The sequence below is a fragment of the Mytilus trossulus genome, chromosome 1 (assembly GCF_036588685.1).
Source record: "Mytilus trossulus isolate FHL-02 chromosome 1, PNRI_Mtr1.1.1.hap1, whole genome shotgun sequence".
NCBI classification, from domain to species: Eukaryota; Metazoa; Mollusca; class Bivalvia; order Mytilida; family Mytilidae; genus Mytilus; species Mytilus trossulus.
Window position 1 is genome coordinate 101607876 of NC_086373.1, and position 20234 is coordinate 101628109.

The 20234-nt window shown below is 31.2% G+C and overlaps 1 protein-coding gene across 1 annotated transcript in view; it reads left to right on the top strand.

Annotated features, from left to right (window-relative positions):
- Positions 1-18125, top strand: part of LOC134694021 (serine/threonine-protein kinase PLK1-like) — a 29423-nt gene extending 11298 nt beyond the window's left edge. The window contains exons 3-12 of the mRNA XM_063555025.1: positions 686-793; positions 5324-5440; positions 6404-6621; positions 6872-6967; positions 7204-7479; positions 9512-9629; positions 10038-10233; positions 10425-10587; positions 15321-15570; positions 16029-18125. Of these exons, the coding sequence (XP_063411095.1) occupies positions 686-793; positions 5324-5440; positions 6404-6621; positions 6872-6967; positions 7204-7479; positions 9512-9629; positions 10038-10233; positions 10425-10587; positions 15321-15570; positions 16029-16238 (1752 nt within the window). The 3' untranslated portion in view covers positions 16239-18125. The remainder of the gene's footprint in view (positions 1-685; positions 794-5323; positions 5441-6403; positions 6622-6871; positions 6968-7203; positions 7480-9511; positions 9630-10037; positions 10234-10424; positions 10588-15320; positions 15571-16028) is intronic.
- Positions 18126-20234: the final 2109 nt, after the last annotated feature.

Here is a 20234-nt window from a genome sequence, read left to right on the forward strand (position 1 = left end):
CTACACATATCAAAGTTCACTAAGTTATGATTAATAATATTATTTCTTATGAAATTCAGTATATCTTGCCAATAAAAATTCCACTAAATATGAATGTTTACACTCCCTTAAACACATCGATTAACTTCAAATAATCTTGAAAAATAATCTTGAGAAAGAAGTATAATCGGATGGTGTTACTAGACAAATTATAGTTTTTTTATGTGTCTGGGTAGCTGAACTATGATTTCTGGACTATATATTTTAATGCTTTGTACATACATTTAGTCCTTTGATCATAAACCATTAGTACATCTACTACTTATAACATGCATTCAAACATGACAACAATGTCTGATGGCTAATTGTTAAAGTACAAGATTTTTGATCTAATCTTAAAGTAATCACATTTCTTACTTTAATTATACAAATTACACAAAAAGTGCATTGGTTACGGCAGATTTCAACGATGTCTTTTGATAACGGTAAATTTAGATACTTAATGAAAGGGTATTTCAAGAAATGGTGCAAATTCTGAGTACGAAACTGAAAACAACAGTACATTCTGAATTTGATACTAGTAATTTGTATGCCAGTTTAATGAGCAACTAACTAAGTAGCTGTACTGAAGTATTTGTCTATAAAACAAAAAAAATGAAATATTGTTGTTCCTGTTTATTTTATATCTCTTTATTTTAACTTTCAGGGTGGTTTTGCTCGCTGTTACGAACTTTTAGACTTAAACAGCAATAAAATATATGCAGGGAAAATAATAGCCAAAACTAGAATAGCTAAACCTCACCAAAGACAAAAGGTAGGTACCAACAAACTTCAGTATTAAATCAGTTATGGCACCGGAAATCCTAGCTGCTCCAAAAGTGCAACCACATGATTCTAGTTAGTTGCATAAAGAACAGCTTTGGTACGCTACAATATTCCCACACTTAAGAAGAAACATTGTGGATTATAAACCAAATTTGAAAAAAAAATTACTTTTAATCGTTGAATTGAGGTAGAATTGTGTCACCATTCAAATACTGTTTAAGTAGAAATACGTCAGTCGATAATTGCGGTCAGATGGATTCGAGAAGTGATAGGAAAAATGGACATGACAGGGACACAAATGTACATCAAGTATAAAAAAGAAGTATTCAGCAAAAAATCTCGTTTTCTTGTAAAATTTTATCAGCTGCATGTTTCAGTGATATAATCAAGCAAACTTGATATGTTATTTTCCCAGACCTACTTTTTACCATCTGTTTACATGAAAGTTCTTTAGATGACACAGATGTGGCCTTGTCTCTGTATACATGTAGGTAATAGATACCTGTGCCAGGATAATTAACTGATTTCATTGACTATGCATGTTATTAATATATACAGCAATAATAAGAACCTGCACATGTGTAAAGATCAGATCAAACAGAGTTATTGATAAAGGTAAAAGATAGGTATTTTAGGTATGTAGGTATTTCTTCCGTCAGGTAAACCCCATAGTCTTTGTTCCTATTGTCAAGTAATACACAAACCCCCTCATTAAAGCATGCCTTTACATGCAATGCATTAAAAATATCCTGTACAAATTGAGAAAATAGTCAGACAAAGGCAGTTAAAATTTTCAGCTTAGTCGAGTGATTTTTGTTTGATATGTAGATGTGTGATTTATCTATTTATTTGAAATACTTATCAACATATCATTAAAATATATTGACCCAAAGTGGGATGACAAACTTAATGTGAGGTCGAGGCGATAAATTCTTTATTCTTTGTGGAGTTCAGACTTCTATCTTCTTTGTTCATGTTGTCAAAGCTAACTCAGCATGCTATGATGAACGCATTCTTTAAGTGCTTTTATATTCGTCTAAAGCCCAGAAGCCTTGATTTGTCAACTGTATTATCCATTAAATTTTAATTTGTCAGCTGAAACTATTACAGTGATTTGTAAATTGTTTTGATATCAAAAGTTTGCCGTTCATCATTAACCGCGTTTTCAAACTATTTAGAGTCAGAAACCTGGGGTTTTCAGTGGGTTATTTTTTGGGTTGTATCTTGATGTTTGTGTTTTGGAGGAATTATTGTTTATGTCATAGTTTCATAAATTTAATGACGAATTGTCTAGACTTGGGGCGACTTACTACCAATACAACCGAATGCTTTAGATATAAGTTCCTTTGGGAGACTATAGGTTGACATAGATGTCTATTTGTTGGGGTGCTGCCTTATTTATATCTCCGTCATCTCTTTATACTCATAGTTTAAGTCAACACAAAATTTGTTTGACAGTTCTCAAACATTTATTTTACAGTTTTAAAGTATTCGAGCGAACAAGGAAACAAAAACTTAAAAATGTAGAATTGATTTCCGTTAAAATACCTTAAAGACTATTATTATTTGCTCTGTCCTATATACAATAGTCATGTAGCAGTTGAATGCTTTTACAGTAAAAACATATACTTCTGAATTGTTGAAAAATTGAAAATGTATGATTAAATATAGGTTGAAACTGTTGTACAATATATACATAATGCTAGTATGCATTTCGCTGACCCATAGATCAAATCATTTGAGTTAACTACTGTTTCTTTTTCCATATAGTTTACAGTTTTGTTAAAAATACATAAATGCAACCACACTTGCAATAAAATGCATTAGTATTAAAAAAAAACCATACTATAGATTCTTTATCTACGTATTCTTTAAGAACTTAAATAGTTCTCGTTTAACTTTTTTTTTTTTTTATCTCATTGTTTGTATTGTATTATGAACAAAATTATTGATGTTGTGATGTTTATGCCCTTTGGGGCCCATAATTGGAAAATAAAATATCTTATCTCTTATCATAGTGCATAAGTTTGATCGATATTTAAAAGTGTCAATTCAGTGTACTAGAAGGATAGGTTGCCCATGACCCAATTCCTGTATAGAACAAGAGTCTAATCCTTCCCTTTCCATGACACTGAATGGTGCCTTGAACATCAACAGTTTGATGGTAATGTGATGAATCTTCTGCCCTCTATGATCCTGATATGTCTTTTTACTTCTTCTCATCCTTATAATATATTCATCTACTCAAACCACATTACATTGGGACTGTTTTTCCCGATGTAGTCCAGAGACCATGCGTGACACCTCGTAGGGATAGGTAACATGAGAGGTGATAAAACATTTACAAATTTGTCATATTAATATATAGACGACCCACAACAGATGTGCTTCAATTTTTTACGCTTCAATCTAAGCTAGAAATTTATAGATTTTTCTTTTGTTGTATGTTTATTATTTCTGAAGATATGGATTCACATAAAATCTCATTACAAATAAATATGTGTGGTAGAATATTTATAAATGTATTAAAATATAATCATATTATATACAAGCCGATACTGCACTTTTCTACAAGGTCAACTTAAAAAAAAAGTGTCTGGCTTGCAGACGACGAAACGATTATACTCCCCTAAATCTGTATGCTGTCATCTCTTTTTCATTTTAAGTCTGTTCATTTATTTTTTATAGTATAAACTATAGTGAAGCGATGTCGATTAAAATGGTGTTTCAAAGCTTGCTAATTTAGTTAAATACAATTTATGCAAATTTAAAATTTCCTTGAGATTGATGTTTTTCTTGTCGTTCAGTATGACAAGTAAGTTCGTTTAAGATAAAATAGTCATATATGGACTTCTCATAATAAAAACAAAAAGACGGGTGTTCTCGATTTGGCTCACCAACCCCTTTTTAAAGGAAACGAATGAACTGTAAACAGAAACCACAACTTCCCCTTTTAAATAACGTAAGAAAATGTATAAAACATGATAACAAATACATTAACCTGTTAGATTATACTTATAAAATATTGTTTATGCATGACGTAGACAAAATATGCACCGAAGAAGAACCGTGGGAACTTATCAAATTGTCAAACATATTTAATACACTTTCTTTGACTTAAACCTATTAGTACAAACCTCTTCATTAAAATCAACAAAATTTGTCACCAGTTTAAATGGACATTTAAATATTAACCAAGTAACGGAGCCACCTTTTTTGGTTGTTTGGCAGTTTATTTCTTTGTTCATTTAGCATATCTCTTATTTCATCGAGTACGTTATAAATAATTGTATTTCCTATTGATGGAATTTTCAATGAATTTTGGATCCATGGCCTCGAGAGGAGGCGTTAATTTTGACCAATTAAGTGAAATGACATGTATGACTTAAAAGGACAAGATTTTAGTTACAGATGATATTGTAACGTAATAAATGTTAGAAATTTGATAAATTATTTATTGTCTTTTAATGAAAGAAGGAAACTCATGTTATATTTTGTTAATATCAGTTCAGTTATTGTTAAAAACCTTGCGCATTAAAAAATAATAACTGTCATATTTTGTTTAAATATTACTGGGTGTTATATGTTGTTTATGTCTCTGGTTACGCATTTCTTTTGATTTAATGCATCAAAATTATCATAATTGAATAAAAACAATTATAAGTGTAAAGCAATACATCAATTTCTATATATTTATAACTTTATACAAACAAAGCAAAATATCCGATTTCTATTGAATAGCTAAGCATTTATATGTCAGCCAATACCGAACAAAAAACCCACAGAAAAACCGATTTATAAAGTGTTATTAACGGAAAAAACAATTGTTACCTGGTAAACCTGGCTCGTAATTGTTACAGTAGCTGTAATTTAACCAGGCGAAAGCCAGTAATGAAATCTTAACTAGAGACTGATTAAATTCTGCTTATCACTGCTATCATTTCCTCAACCAATTTTATTTTTGGTAGTATCAGAGGTATTATTTTCCTATAAAGATTAAATTTAGTACAGATAATGTTTGAACCTTTATTGGGTAGCTGTCTAATCAGATAGCTATCAGCTATCTTTCCCTCTCGGAAAGTAATAAAAATCCGATGATAATTATTCCTTGCCTTCAATGAAAGAATGCTTAACACGTTCTTCTTTGGAGTGTTCGGGAAACAAATGTTGCTTTTATAGAGACGATAGGTACCTAGCAGAACATTATTTTAATGTCACAAAATGTATTGCAAAGTCGCTTAGTCAATTGATTTTTAAATTCATGGTTTTGTGTTTAATATAAAAACTTATCATCTCAGTGAGTTAACCCATTGACATGTTCATTTTGTATTTAGTAACAATCCGATTGTTTGGATTTTTTACTAATAAAATTGCTTATTTTTTATTTTTTAACTTCATTTCAGTTCAGTTTGAGCTTTCTAATAAGTCATTTTGCATGAAACTCGAAGAAAAATTCAAAATATATCAATGACTTTTTTTTTATATATACTTGCCTCATTTTTACATGTTTTTTTTGCAGATCGTAAGAGAGGTAGAACTACACAGGGACCTCAAACACAAACATGTTGTAGAATTCCATAGTTATTTTGAAGACGATGAAAATGTTTATATTGTATTGGAAAACTGTCCGCGAAAGGTGAGATTTTTATTTCTATTTTGTCAACAAAATGACAAGATTGTACAGAAATATTGGAAACTTCACAATGTCCTTAGTTTGAACTTGCTGACATTACCATTGTACTGGTGAGCGATCATACAACTTGGTGCTTACAGCTGATTAATAGTTCCATTGTCTTCATAAAGTTAATAGACCCGATGTACATTCGCGAAGACTTATCTTTTACATATTTGTACCGAATCTATTTTGTTGTTAGGATAATAAATCCATCTACAGAGATATACCTATACAGATAAAATAATTGGTATGATTAAATCTGAATAAAGACGATATTTAGTCATCATGTTTGAAATCTTTATAGTTATTGCCCTTTAAAAGATTTGAGTGGATCTGACTGAGCATAGATTAAAAGCCTAAAACGTTCGGATGAAGTACCCCTGTTCAATGGTCATAAGATGACAGGTGAAAGACTATTAAATCGGATTTCAATACATTAACTGGTTAAATCCTTTTTGAAGTAAATTGATCAAGTTTAACATATATGAGATATTATACAATAAACGTTTGTTTCCGTGACCTTTGTTTTGTTGTTTATGTGAGAATAATGACGGCTACCAAACTGAGAACGCCATCAAACAAATTGTGAATCAGTTAAAACCACCTGATTTCACACATACAATGGTGGAAAACTTATTACTTGTGTTCCGGCTGTATTCAAATGACTATTATTTATTATTTATAATGTAACTGTTTTCAAATAACCTATGTTAAAATATGCAATTGATAATTTATTTCCCATTAACGAAAAATCGTATGTGTTTCTATGGTATATAAGGAATGACAGTAATGTACGAGTGTTGCAGTCAAAACAAATATTCAATAAAGACAACCATAAAATCATTTAACGGATAGAAAAAATAAACTATATTAAATTGAATTTAAATAAAAAAAACTTTAAATGTAAACTTGTTTTATTTTCAGTCTCTTGTTCATATGCTAAAACAACGAAAAGTTTTAACAGAACCCGAAGTTAGATGCCATTTAAAGCAGTTGGTCGAAGCTGTGAAATATGTACATAATCAGAACATTATCCATCGTGACTTAAAGCTTGGTAACATGCTATTGAATGATCAAATGGAATTAAAGATTGCCGATTTTGGTCTGGCTACAAGGATTGGATATGAAGGAGAAAAGAAAATGTACGTTTATACCAGTAGAACTAACTTACAAATGTTAATGGTATCCATTACAATGAATAAAGTTTAAACTGAATTGCTTTAAGTAATATCATTCAATGATCTTGTTGCTGTTTGGGAAATATAAATAACTTGGTTTTCAGTGGTTTCACATGTCATTCTTCACTTTAAACTGTTAAGAATTCCAAATTTGTAATTTGGGACTTTTAAAAAAGTAAAAAAATATTATCTAAATGTTGTTTTATGCCTACAGGACTGTCTGTGGTACGCCCAATTATATTGCCCCGGAAGTACTTCAAAAGAGAGGTCACAGCTTTGAAGCAGACGTTTGGGCTTTAGGCTGTGTCACGTAAGTGTTAAAGATGCACTTTTATACAACATATATTATTTTTGATGACATTATTTATTATATAGAAACAACAAAACTAAAACTGCCTTTATTTTATATTAAAAAAATCAACTTTTGTAAAGTTTAATGATGTAATAAGAATGCTTAAATTATATTTCAAACATAACCGTTTTTTTTTTTAAACTTTTAAGTTTAATTTAACAATAGCTAGTAAACGAAATTATCTCGTTTTACAGGTATGCACTTCTTCTTGGTCGACCGCCATTTGAAACAAGTACCTTAAAGGAAACTTACGTCCGTATAACCAGCAACAATTATTCTATTCCACAAACAGTGTCTCAAGGTGCCAAATCTTTCATCCAAAAATGTCTGCGTCATGATCCTGACCAACGTCCTACAGTAGAGGAATTACTCTCAGATGATTTCTTTACTTCCGGTTTCATGCCAAAATCTTTGCCATCAACATGCTGTACAAATGCACCAAAATTTCCAGTTTATGCCAGACTCCCAAGGTACGTGGATGAGTTCAATTCATTTTGTAGTAAAGATATGTAAGTAAGAGTCAATCGCATAGTTGTAAAACTTTGATACAAAGATCTTCATATGTACAGTTATTTCATTAAAACATGCAAATAACGTCTTTTATATAGTCTTCCTTTAAAGTAAGCAGTACATGTTAATACTAAATACCGTATGGCCTTTGTGAGTAGTCTCAGTTAAGCTTCAATACATATAATGTCACTTTTTTTTTGGATTTTCTAAATGTACAGTTGCGTCCTATCTAGAACATCGGACCGCAGAAATGACGATTATACAAGTGTTTGTGTGTTGTTGGGTTTGCTTAATCAGCAGTTTTTTTTCGAAACTGTATGGACTAATTGTCAAATCGAGTGGATCGTTTGAAGCGACTTTAACAGAATTGTACCTTGCAGGTTTTTTTTCGACGTTTTTCAACGTTCTGTATACATATGTTTACTATTATCTGGAAAGTTGTTACATTCTCCCATTTGAATTTCAGGGCTATTAAATTTAAAGCTGAGGTAAAGCGATTGTATCCGACTTAAGTTTGTGATGATATTATATGGAATGTATTATACAAACAAACTACATGTATACAAGAACAAACAACTAACGATATATGATTATTAATATGATAAATATTTGATATTTGCATATATACTTAGTATAAACCAGTTTATTCATAGAAGCTATATTTAAAGTACTTAATTGATTTTATTTTGACCTGGTCATAATTCAATATTCGTATCTTTTCCACGACTATTATTGAAATAAAAAAGTTGTAGAATTGGTCATATGTTAACTATAACTTTATATCTCACTCAAAATTGATATATAAACGTCATCAGATCGTTTGGGGAAATGTCCATAATAGTTATCAAAGGTACCAGGATAATAATTTAGTACGCCAGACGCGCGTTTAAAGTTGAAGAGCATTGAGGATCCCAAATTCCAAACAAAAAAGCATTAATACTGCATGAAGCTTATTTATGTCTCACAAGACTTGCATTTGTTTACCTGCTGGACAAACTAAGGTCAGGTTCACGTTTCTTCGTTATTTTTTTAAGGCTTGTACGTGTCTTTTGACCAATATTCTTATAATCATGCCCTCGAGTGTCCTCTATTTAGTCTAAACACACGTGTCAAGTCAAAAGTCATGAACAAAATAACCTTAAGACGACAAAAATTATACTATATTTAATATAATTTGGATCATAATCAAAATAAATCGTGATTTCAGTTTTGTCTCAAATTAATTTTTTATTCTATTTTCGTAACATGAACATCCTATTATGAACATAAATTGTAAATGTAATAAGCTACAACACAAAGTAAAAGCCAATAGGACTCATTCTTACTGACGACTAGGCTAAATATAAAGCTATATTTTTCTTAAAACTTAATATGGAACCACACCTATAGCCTGTCTTATGTACAATGAATATATAATCAGATTATTGGGTGTAACATATGTAAACGTCTATGAACTCTAAATACAAAGTAAATCTCGGAACTTTACACGGGCTTACTGTGTCCAGATTAATCCTATATAAGTAATATATACCATTTAAATAGTCTTTATTAAAATTTATCGCAGTGTTTGAAGTAGATGATCAAACACTATGAGTTTTGAATATTTACGCAGACTTTCGATTACACAATATATTTCAATGTATAAACAATTGTTTTAAGCTTAGTTCCCATTTTTCGTTTCTTATATTGTTTTTTTGTCCTTCGCTTTCATGACCTTTCTTAAAAGAGAATTTCATACGGTGATTTTACTGTTTGTTTTGCTTGAAACACATTCTCTGAAGATAAACTATTTTAGTAATGTAGATGACTTTTTTATTTTCAAAACGACACTACAAAGTATTAATTCCAATAAAGTTGTATATGATTCCGAAAGATATACGAAGCCTGAAAGGTCTTATCAAAAAAAATATTAAGCCCTTTAACTCCTTTTAGTGCTTCACATTTACGATTATATAAAGTGTTATTTACATTGATAACATCTTCTTATTTCAGACCAAAGTCATACGCTGTGTCTGACTCTAAACAAGACCAAGTAGACAGAATAACATCATCAATGCGAAAAATAGAAATCCAACCAAAACAAGATCATCTCAAACCTGACAAAGTTGATGTAAGTAATACAAATTTCTATAAACACAGCTTTTTAAAAAGAAATATTTCGTTTCATGCTGTACCAGTGACAGTTAATCACCATAAAGGCAGCACAAGCGTTTACCAATCCTTTGTTTTACTCCTATAGTTGATGTGTTTCCATCGGGTTTGGATTGTAATCCGGATTTTTTTTTTTCTCAATTGACTTATGACTTTTGAACACCGGTATACTACTGTTGCCTTATTTTTTTCACCAATGAAATACCATATTAAAGATATTTTGGTTTATTAATGACAATTTCAAGATCTCTAAATACAGGAATCCCTTTAGAAATTCAATTAAATTAATAAAGTGAATAAATGATAAAACAATAAATAGATGATGCTTTTCTTTTCGTCTGAAAACAAGTAATGATTTGTTTTATAGGTTGTGCGAATGACATCTCCGGCTGCTTTTCCTGCAATCAAATCTCCCATTAGAGAATTAGAAAGGTCGGATTCTCCTCCATACTCTAGAGGTACATCAGAGTCTCCTCCATACTCCAGAGGTACATCACCTAAGCCAAGATGTGCTTCAACTTTACTTGATGTACTCAATACATGTTTAGAACATATGCCTAAAGGTAAATATTTTTTTCTATTTTTTACAGTTTACCTTTGAAAACAGTTATGTTATTTAATAGTAGGGTTATATATAATTGATTGAGGATTACCTAATAATCGTGGATACAAGAAACCTTAATACTTATGCATGCTTATATATTTTTAGTTTGCATTTTTGTTATCTTAATAAACGATTGATTATTTTTTTCAGATACAAGCTTTAATCCTATGCCTTTGAACGACCCAACTGTTGTCTGGGTAACAAAATGGGTGGATTATTCCAATAAATATGGTTTTGGATTCCAGTTATCTAATGATGTCATGGGTGTCCTATTTAATGACACCTCTAGAATAGTTATGTCTCCGGATGGGAGGTATGTTTTTATATTAACATTCAACTCAGTTACTGAGATAGATATTTGATCGATGCCACAGTTGGTGCAGTTTATATTCCCCGAGGGTATCACCAGCCCAGTAGTCAGCACTTCTGTGTTGCCATGAGTTATTATTGATATGCTCGGAATTATAAATTAACTGCTTACAAAACTTCGATTTTTGAAATACTAAGGCGTTCTACCTCAGGAATAGATTTCCGCAGCTTGATTTGGCAAAAAATTTAGGATTGGTTGGTCCTCACTGCTCTTCAACGTCGTACTTTTATTTATCTGTTATACATTTTATTATTCGAGCGTCACAGATGAGTCTTTTGTAGGCGAAACACGCATCTGGTGGTCATACAATCTTTAACTCCTGGTATCTATGACGAGTTTATTTACCCAATGTAAATTTCTTTTCAAATATTTAAAAAGAAAACACTATTTAGTTGCAACTGGGAAGCTAAATATCAAACAATTTAACACTTTATAGCAATTGTCAATGTTATCATTCAATGAGATATAAAAAGAAGCAATATTTTCAACTTTTTATATTTTTTAAATATTAATTAAACCGACGTGTGAAATGTTCGGTGGATGCCCTTTCATTCCCTTACACCTTGATAATTTGTGTTATTATTAGTGTTTTGCTGACGTGGATCACAGTTATAGTGATAGGATTTGGTCGGACACAATTGTGTTCTGTCTCTGATTTATAACTTTATATTTATACATCTTTATATTGATGTGATAATGTTGTTCTTCTTCCATTGAGGTATACCTTTCTTTTAAAAAAAATAGATAACAAAAATACTGAAGACCAAGGAAAAATTAAAACGGAAGGTTCCTTGACAAATGACAACACACATCGAACACATTAAACAAATGGAAAACAACAGTCATATTCCTGGCTTATTACTGGAATTTCCTTTTGTAGAAAATAGTTTAGGGGTCTTCTCTAAATGAATATAAAGCTATTCTTACATTGTTTTAAATTCTGTAGTAACCACGGAAGAAAGTATTAAATTTATGCATGTGTATGTAAACAAAAAATAAACATTTTCTGAAAGTTTTTTAACATTTATTACGAAACCATAATGTACAGTCGACAAACATTATTCCATCCAGTGATTGTTGATCGAAAAAATTAGCTGCTAATTAGCAGATGGGTTTTGATGATGAAGAACAATCAACACATAATCATGGAACATTTGAAAAATATGTGAAATTATTAGTATTGCGTGTACCATGTACATGTGTTTTATAGTAAAATTAGCCATGCAAATACATTGTATATGCATGTAAAAAAATTCAACTATAAGTTGTATTGCTTTCGAAGAGAAGATTATAATTATTTATTAAATAAAAGTTAGAAAACAGATTCAACTTTATTTTTAATTTGAAACTCGAAAACTGCCCAGTGCAGTTGCCGCTGTGGACTCCTGTAGATTTCACAGGGGTCAAATGAGGGTATTCCTGGGTAAACGTTTTTTATACGACCGCAAATTTTGAAAAAAATTTCGTCGTATATTGCTATCACGTTGGCGTCGTCGTCTGCGTCGTCGTCGTCGTTGTCGTCGTCGTCGTCGTCGTCGTCGTCCGAATACTTTTAGTTTTCGCACTCTAACTTTAGTAAATGTGAATAGAAATTTATGAAACTTTAACACAAGGTTTATGACCATAAAAGGAAGGTTGGTATTGATTTTGGGAGTTTTGGTCCCAACATTTTAGGAATTAGGGGCCAAAAAGGGCCCAAATAAGCATTTTCTTGGTTTTCGCACTATAACTTTAGTTTAAGTTAATAGAAATCTATGAAATTTTGACACAAGGTTAATGACCACAAAAGAAAGGTTGGGATTGATTTTGGGAGTTTTGGTTTCAACAGTTTAGGAATTAGGGGCCAAAAAAGGGCCCAAATAAGCATTATTCTTGGTTTTTGCACAATAACTTCAGGTTGAATAAATAGAAATCAATGAAATTTAAATACAATGTTTATGACCACAAAAGGAAGATTGGTATTGATTTTTGGAGTTTAGGTCCCAACAGTTTAGGAATTAGGGGCCAAAAAAGGACCCAAATAAGCATTTTTCTTGGTTTTCTCACCATAACGTTAGTATACGTGAATAGAAATCTATGAAATTTAAACACAAGGTTTATGACCATTAAAGGAAGGTTGGTATTGATTTTGGGAGTTTTGGTACCAACAGTTTAGGAAAAAGGGGCCAAACTTTGTTTGATTTCATCAAAATTGAATAATTGGGGTTCTTTGATATGCCGAATCTAACTGTGTATGTAGATTCTTAACTTTTGGTCATGTTTTCAAATTGGTCTACATTAAGGTCCAAAGGGTCCAAAATTAAACTTAGTTTGATTTTGACAAAAAATGAATCGGTTGGGTTCTTTGATATGCTGAATCTAAACATGTACTTAGATTTTTGATTATGGGCCCAGTTTTCAAGTTGGTCCAAATCAGGATCTAAAATTATTATATTAAGTATTGTGCAATAGCAAGTCTTTTCAATTGCACAGTATTGTGCAATGGCAAGACATATCTAATTTCACAATATTGTGAAATAGCAAATTTTTTTTAAATTAGAGTTATCTTTCTTTGTCCAGAATAGTAAGCAAGAAATATCTTATTGCAAGAATTTTTTTTTAATTGGCGTTATCTTGCTTTGTCCTGAATCAACTTAAATCTTTGTTTTAAAAATACAATATACAATGTATATTCACTTTTTATTACCAACTGATAAATTTAAATAATCTTTACCATTCAGTGATAACAAGCAGTTTTTTTTTACATCTTAATATTTTATGATGTATTTAAATGAGTAGTTATTGTTGCAAACTCCATTAGAATATTTTAATTGAGATTAGTTTTGGAATAAGGGAAAGGGGGTTCAATTTTTCTCATTTGAAATTTCATAAATAAAAAGAAAATTTCTTCAAACATTTTTTTGAGAGGATTAATATTCAACAGCATAGTGAATTGCTCTAAGAGAAAACAAAAAAAATTAAGTTCATTAGAACACATTCATTCTGTGTCAGAAACCTATGCTGTGTCAACTATTAAATCACAATCCAAATTTAGAGCTGAATCCAGCTTGAATGTTGTGTCCATACTTGCCCCAACCGTTCAGTGTTCAACCTCTGCGGTCGTATAAAGCTACGCCCTGCGGAGCATCTGGTTATTTCTCAGATCGTATAGTTGTTTATTTGTGAATTTTCTGTCTTTTGACTCAAATATTCTCAATTTTATAACATATAGTTGTCATTTATGATTTTTTTGTCGAAATTTTCTTCCTAACAATGAAAACTTCTTGAAACTTGTTGTCAGCCGGATTTTCCTCGCTTCGAATGAGGTCACCAGTCCCATCCAATTTCTTCTACATACTTTACCACGTGGTCCAGAATCATGGCTCACCAACTAACTTCCTGTTTCCAGAATTTTTAAAACGGGTACCTCATAAATAAGAATTATATCATTTGCGAATTTGATCACAATAAGTTTTCAACATGTACATATTGTTGATGTCTATTGTACAGTTTCTTAATAGGAATTTAAATTAAAAGTTGTTTAATATCTGCGTATAAAAATATTAGTACAAGGGAATAAGTAGTTGCCTTATGAATTAAATTATTGATATTCGATATATTTTACTTTCTGATCAATTTTATACTATTTTACTGGGGCTACTAAACAAAGACATTTTGGATTAAAATGGGCGTCACAAAAGGTGTCACGAATGACAATTCAATATATTACACCTATTTTATCTGGATTGATCGGAATCACCTCAGGTAAACTGTATTGTATGTCCTATCTCTTGGTGATAAATTGTATAATCAAGTGATTGTGTATAACATTGATATAACTATATCACCTGAACAAGATCAATAAATCGGTCTAGAGTCTGCTAATCAGCTGATGAAAACTTTAAGTGTACCTGAGGAGATTTTTGTTTATTTCTTTTATTAAAGATCTCAAGCGTGTTTCCTTTTTGTTTAGGTAATGATTAATACTAAACGATGTTCAGGGCGATAAGATTATATACTAATGAAATTTTGACGCAACGGGACACTTTAATTTACCGAGGATTAACCAACCTTCAGACCACCTGAAAAATTTGTAATCACTTCTATATATAGTTTTATAAACTTTATGAGATAGTCCCGCATTGTAAATACCAAAGCTTCAAAGAAATATATATTTTAAAACGCTAGTGTTAAGTCATTAAACTAAGCTGTACAAAACACTAATTTCGTAATTAAATATAAATGAAATGAAGGGAAACCTTAGCACCATTAAGCAATGCTTTACTTGGATGATCTTCACACTCTATTTGTGAAGATATGTTTAACCTATCCTGCAATGTAAATGATTTTTTTTCATGTATGAACTCTTTAAAAAAAAAAGTCTTACAAAAACAAAACATAGGACGATTTGAAGACCAACTTTTGTTTTGTTGAAGGAGACATCAAAATCTGAAATCAAAATAACGATATACGGACACGACAAATCAAACAACAAAACAGTCGTTCGTATCAAAAGAACAAACATGGGTATACAAAACAGCGGCACTAAAAAGAAAACAGCATCTCTGTCAATATTCGAGATTAGGTTTTGACAATATCCCTTCTCTATCCTTTTTTCCTATGCTACCTCGTGAAATTGAACTATAACATCCTTTCTTTTGCACTCACCCCGTAATTACATTTTTATTCATTTACAGAGCCGTACAGTATTATGATATAACAGGAAAGCTATCCACATTTACCATAGAATGTGTTCCCGAGGAATTAGAGAAAAAGACAACGTTGTTATTGTATTTTGCCCGATATATGGATGAACATTTAATTCAAGGTGGTAACGTGGAACTTTCCAAAGACTCAGATGACATGTGGTATGCTCATACGTATCTCAAAAAGTGGTTCAGAACGAACAAGGCTATTGTGTTGTATCTTAGTGACGGAACATTACAGGTAAACATCAAATATTGTGGTTTGACCAAATCTTCATTGAGTCATACAAGTGAAAAAATTACAACGTCACTTGAAATAAAACGTATCAAATAGCTACTTGCCAAAGGCAATAAAATTTAAAAGTTTAAAAGAATAATAATGTTATATTTTAAAATTTATCTCAATAACACAAAATGACGAAGGCAGATTATGACAAAAAATCTATACACAAGTCAATAATGATTTATTATTTAAATTAAACTACAAAAACAAAAATATTCAACCGAGATGTGTCCTTCAACACTTGTATTGTTTTAAGTGTTTTATATAAGAATAGAAACTTCAAACACTTAATAAATTTGAAGTAAACAAGTACTTCATACTGTAAAATTATATGTATGTATTTAATAAGACATGACTTCATGAAGTATAATGTGTGTCAGCTTGGCAGAAAATTTTACGTTATGTTTTCATTTCAGGTGAATTTCTTTGATGACCACACAAAGATCATTATGAGTTATGTGAAGAATGACTATTATGTGACCTATATTGACCAAGACAGAAATGCTAATACATACTGTATGGTTCACTTGATTCAAGACGGATGTAAACATGATATAATAGAAAGGATGGTCTTTGCAAAATCTATGTTGAAAAATCTTGTGGACATCGAAGGGGCAGATATCTGATTCCCTATACTATCACTCACTGTCTTTCGAAATTACAATGCAGATAGTTAAAAAATATATCACATATCTGATATTGCATTAATTGTGTTAATGTCATTTGTCAAGTACCCATTTTGATTAAATGGACCTCTAATGGTCCTAGTGCCTTGGTTGAATTGTCAAATGTCCTACTTTCAAATGGATAGACACTTTTGACTGTTTTGAAAACGTTTTATCTTTCGATTTATTTACAAGGCGTATATATTTGACCTCACTGTCTTGTTATCTCTGCCATTTGTCTTTCGTATGCAATATATTTCAAATCAATCATGAGACAGGAAAGAGGCAAATAGTGAACAAGCATAATCAAAATATTTTCGTCGAAGAGAGTATAACTAGTCACTAGATGGCGCATTTATATCATGTGATGAAGACAATATAACTGCCATACATGTTGACTGTTTGTATGATAAATATCATCAGGAGCACTGCCAAAAGAGGCCATTGTGATAGACGTTAATTTTCAGGCATAATAAGGGACCATGATTTGGGACCAAAATCATTTTCATCAAATTTGGTATAGATGTGAATCATTGCTTTTAACATTTTGTATTCATGTTTTGCTTTCACGCTTGTACAAGCTCCTTAAATTCCAATTTACCCTTAACAATGTTGTTGCCATCAGATTTTATGCTTTGAATTAAATGGTACCTATAGAACTTTTGAGGAAAACGTGTCTCTTATTACGAACCGTCCGATTCGGAACAGGTGCTTTTATTATTTGATCTCGAAGTCGATAAGACAAAATAGTATGCTCCAATGGCATGTTAACATATTAAATCTAGTCCAGTTTATGCCATTACGAACTAAGAGTTACAGAACATACTTTCGTGCAAGGTTAAGAAAATTATAATTTTTTCTAGCAACTATATCTTCAAAAGGTTTGTAAAAATTCAAACAACAGAAAATGTATAAAAGTTTTCGTATGAACAAACAATGAAATACAATTGAAGTATATAAAATGAATAATCTTTCTACGAGATAATGAAATTGAAAATTTGAAGTTGAAAATGCTTATGAAATAAGTTCTTCATTTCTGTGTTTGTTTTCTGTAACCCATGTTAAAGTGGTGCCAATTTTCATCAAGTGCTTTGTAAATAATTTATTTTTTACAGATAAAGAGAGGTTGCTCTTTAATCATTTTTTATTATTATTTTGCATGTTGATGTTAATGATCTCAAGCGTTATTAAATGACAAATAAGTTATAGAAAATGGAATGCAATGTCGTTTTCATTTATTGCAGAATTGTAAATTTGCATTTTACTTGTGAATACTGCATTTAGTTATATGAAGAATGTATGGTGTGGATGTATGTAGGATATTTTTGACTCCATATTGGAAACAGTTTGTTAGATTGGCCACGTCAATGCTTAATGTTAATTTACAAACTTTGTAAACCACTGAATATATGCGTGGCATATGTGACTGTCATGTTCTCCGAATTCATTTTATTTATGAAAAAATGTAATTGTATGGAATGCATTAAAAATTTCAAACTGGCCAAGGTGTATTTCTGAATAATTTTTGCAATTTTGCTTATTTCTTTTTAGCATACTTACCAATCTAACAAACTGTGATGTTGAAATGAAAACCTTATGGTTAAAGAATTTGTTTATGAAAGAAACGGTATTTTCATACTAACATTAAATATAACATTGACATTAGCTCAACAAATTTTGTTGTTGTAACAATTCATTTTTGAGTAGACTTGTTGTTAAACAATTTCTGTGATATACACACTGACGACCAACACCAGCCTTGTTGTTCTTATTTGTATAAATGTTTTGAATGATTGAATGATTTTGATTGTGAAAGGCAATTTTTCTTCAATAAATAATTGAATTAAACTGACTGCAGTTATTGTGTTATCTACAGAAGAGATTATATTTTGTCATCTATCCCCTTCATTTATAATAAGATTGATGCTATAAACTCAACTCACCCAAAAATCTTTCCTCACTTTTGTCGCCAGTAGTGATTTGTCACCCTACAATTTTCTCATTTTTGTGCCAGTAATAATTCGACAATCTTCTCTCGCTTTTAAGCCAGTAAGGATTCCCGTCGATCTCCCCTCGCTTTTGGTTCCAGAAATGATTTTTTATCCGACATGGACGGTAATGAGCAGTTCCTCGTCCATGTGTTTCTCTCGGTTTTATATTGTAATTACCACCACGAAAAATTCCCTGTATTGGATCTACCTCCGTTGTTTACCTCTGATAATTCATGTTTTATTTTGTAACCCGGATATGTTTCTCGTTTAATTGATTGATGATTTGGACATCTACAGTTTCTATAATTTACACCGTCACTGGAATCTCTAGTTTCACAGAATATATTTTGCTCAGTTTTAATGCTTGTTGAATTGGTATCGATAATTTGGGAACATGTCTCTTGAAACTTTCACCGATCCGGCAATACCTCTTTTTACAAGAACACCTTATAAATGTTATCTAATAGAGAAGAGAAAGATCTTGTTCTGCATTTATTATTGAAATTTCAAAGAAGCTATACCGCCCTTTGATTGTCTGCGTTCATCTCGAGTAAGAGTCATTGAATGATATACTGGGTTTCAAAGTTGAATTGTCAATACCTAATACTCCTATCAAATTTCCAAAGTGATTTACTAAAAAAAGGGATGTTATTTATTGCACAAGTCTGAGTGGACAACTCATCGACAGAATTGTATTTCTAGTTTATGGATTTAGCATTTCGACACATAAGCTTACACATTGTGTTGCGAGGTTTTTATCTACAAGTTGAGGTTATAAATCATTTTATCGATATTGTTTTTTTTTCTTCATTTCCATATATAAGCGGGAGGTTTGCTATAAAACCAGGTTCAAACCAACATTGTTTTCCGAAAATGTTCTGTTCCAAGTCAGAAATATGACAGTTGTTATCAAATAGTCCGTTTTTATGTATATTCTCATTTGTTGTTTTGTTGCAGTAAAGTGTCTATGGTGGTTTTTTCACTCTTACAGGTGATGTGTTTCTCTCGGTCTTAGTTACTAACCTTGATTTGTGTTCTCTTAATCAGTTGATGAACTTTGAACAGTGGCATTCTACTGTTGAATATTTTTACCACGACGAGTCGGAATATATATGAACAGTTATCAAGCAGATGCAGTCACGTAAATTCTTAGAGATTGATTTCTGATAAAACTACAGCAGTTGAACGTTTTAGTCGTACCATATATATAGGCAGCAATAGTTAACCAACATGCGATACTTAGAGAATTCGATACAAATTCCAAACAAAAACGGAAGGACGTAAAACTCTTTTTGAAAGCTAGACAAGAGGCTATGGCAGGTAACGCATCTTTGCTTAGCCTAGGCTTACAATTCAGTTCCACTCCTTTCAAGTTCATTTAGAGGAGGAGAATGGACCGTAAGCCTTTGTAAAGATTTTATCAACGCCATGCGAATGATGTAAAAATGCTTCAAACTTGTTTATAAAGTAATGTGGTATTAAAAAAATTGAAAATATATACTTGCGGCTTTCAATATATTGAGAACTTTGACTTGGTTATTCAAGGGCAATTGGTTTGTTCAGGTATTTCTTTGTTTGTATTTTAAAATATTTCGATCTCGAGAATCACTGAAACGACATTAATTTTCTAAATGAAAGCAACAGTAGTATACCGCTGTTCAAAAGTAATAACAAAATCGTGGTCAAAAATTAAAATCATGGGATACCATAGCAGCTATAAGAGGAAATCAACGGAACAACAGACATAACATTGAATTGAAACAGAAACAAAGTCCAACATAGAGACTGTCTATTTGATAACAACTGCTATATTCATGACTTTGTACAAAATGTTTTTGGAATAACATTGTTTATGTGTATGTTTTGCAGTAAAATTGGCGTCCTCAGTTGTATTGATGAGATGAATAAATTAACTCGTATCACTCTTAAAGAAAGACAACTCGAGTTACATTTTCTGGTGTTGGAA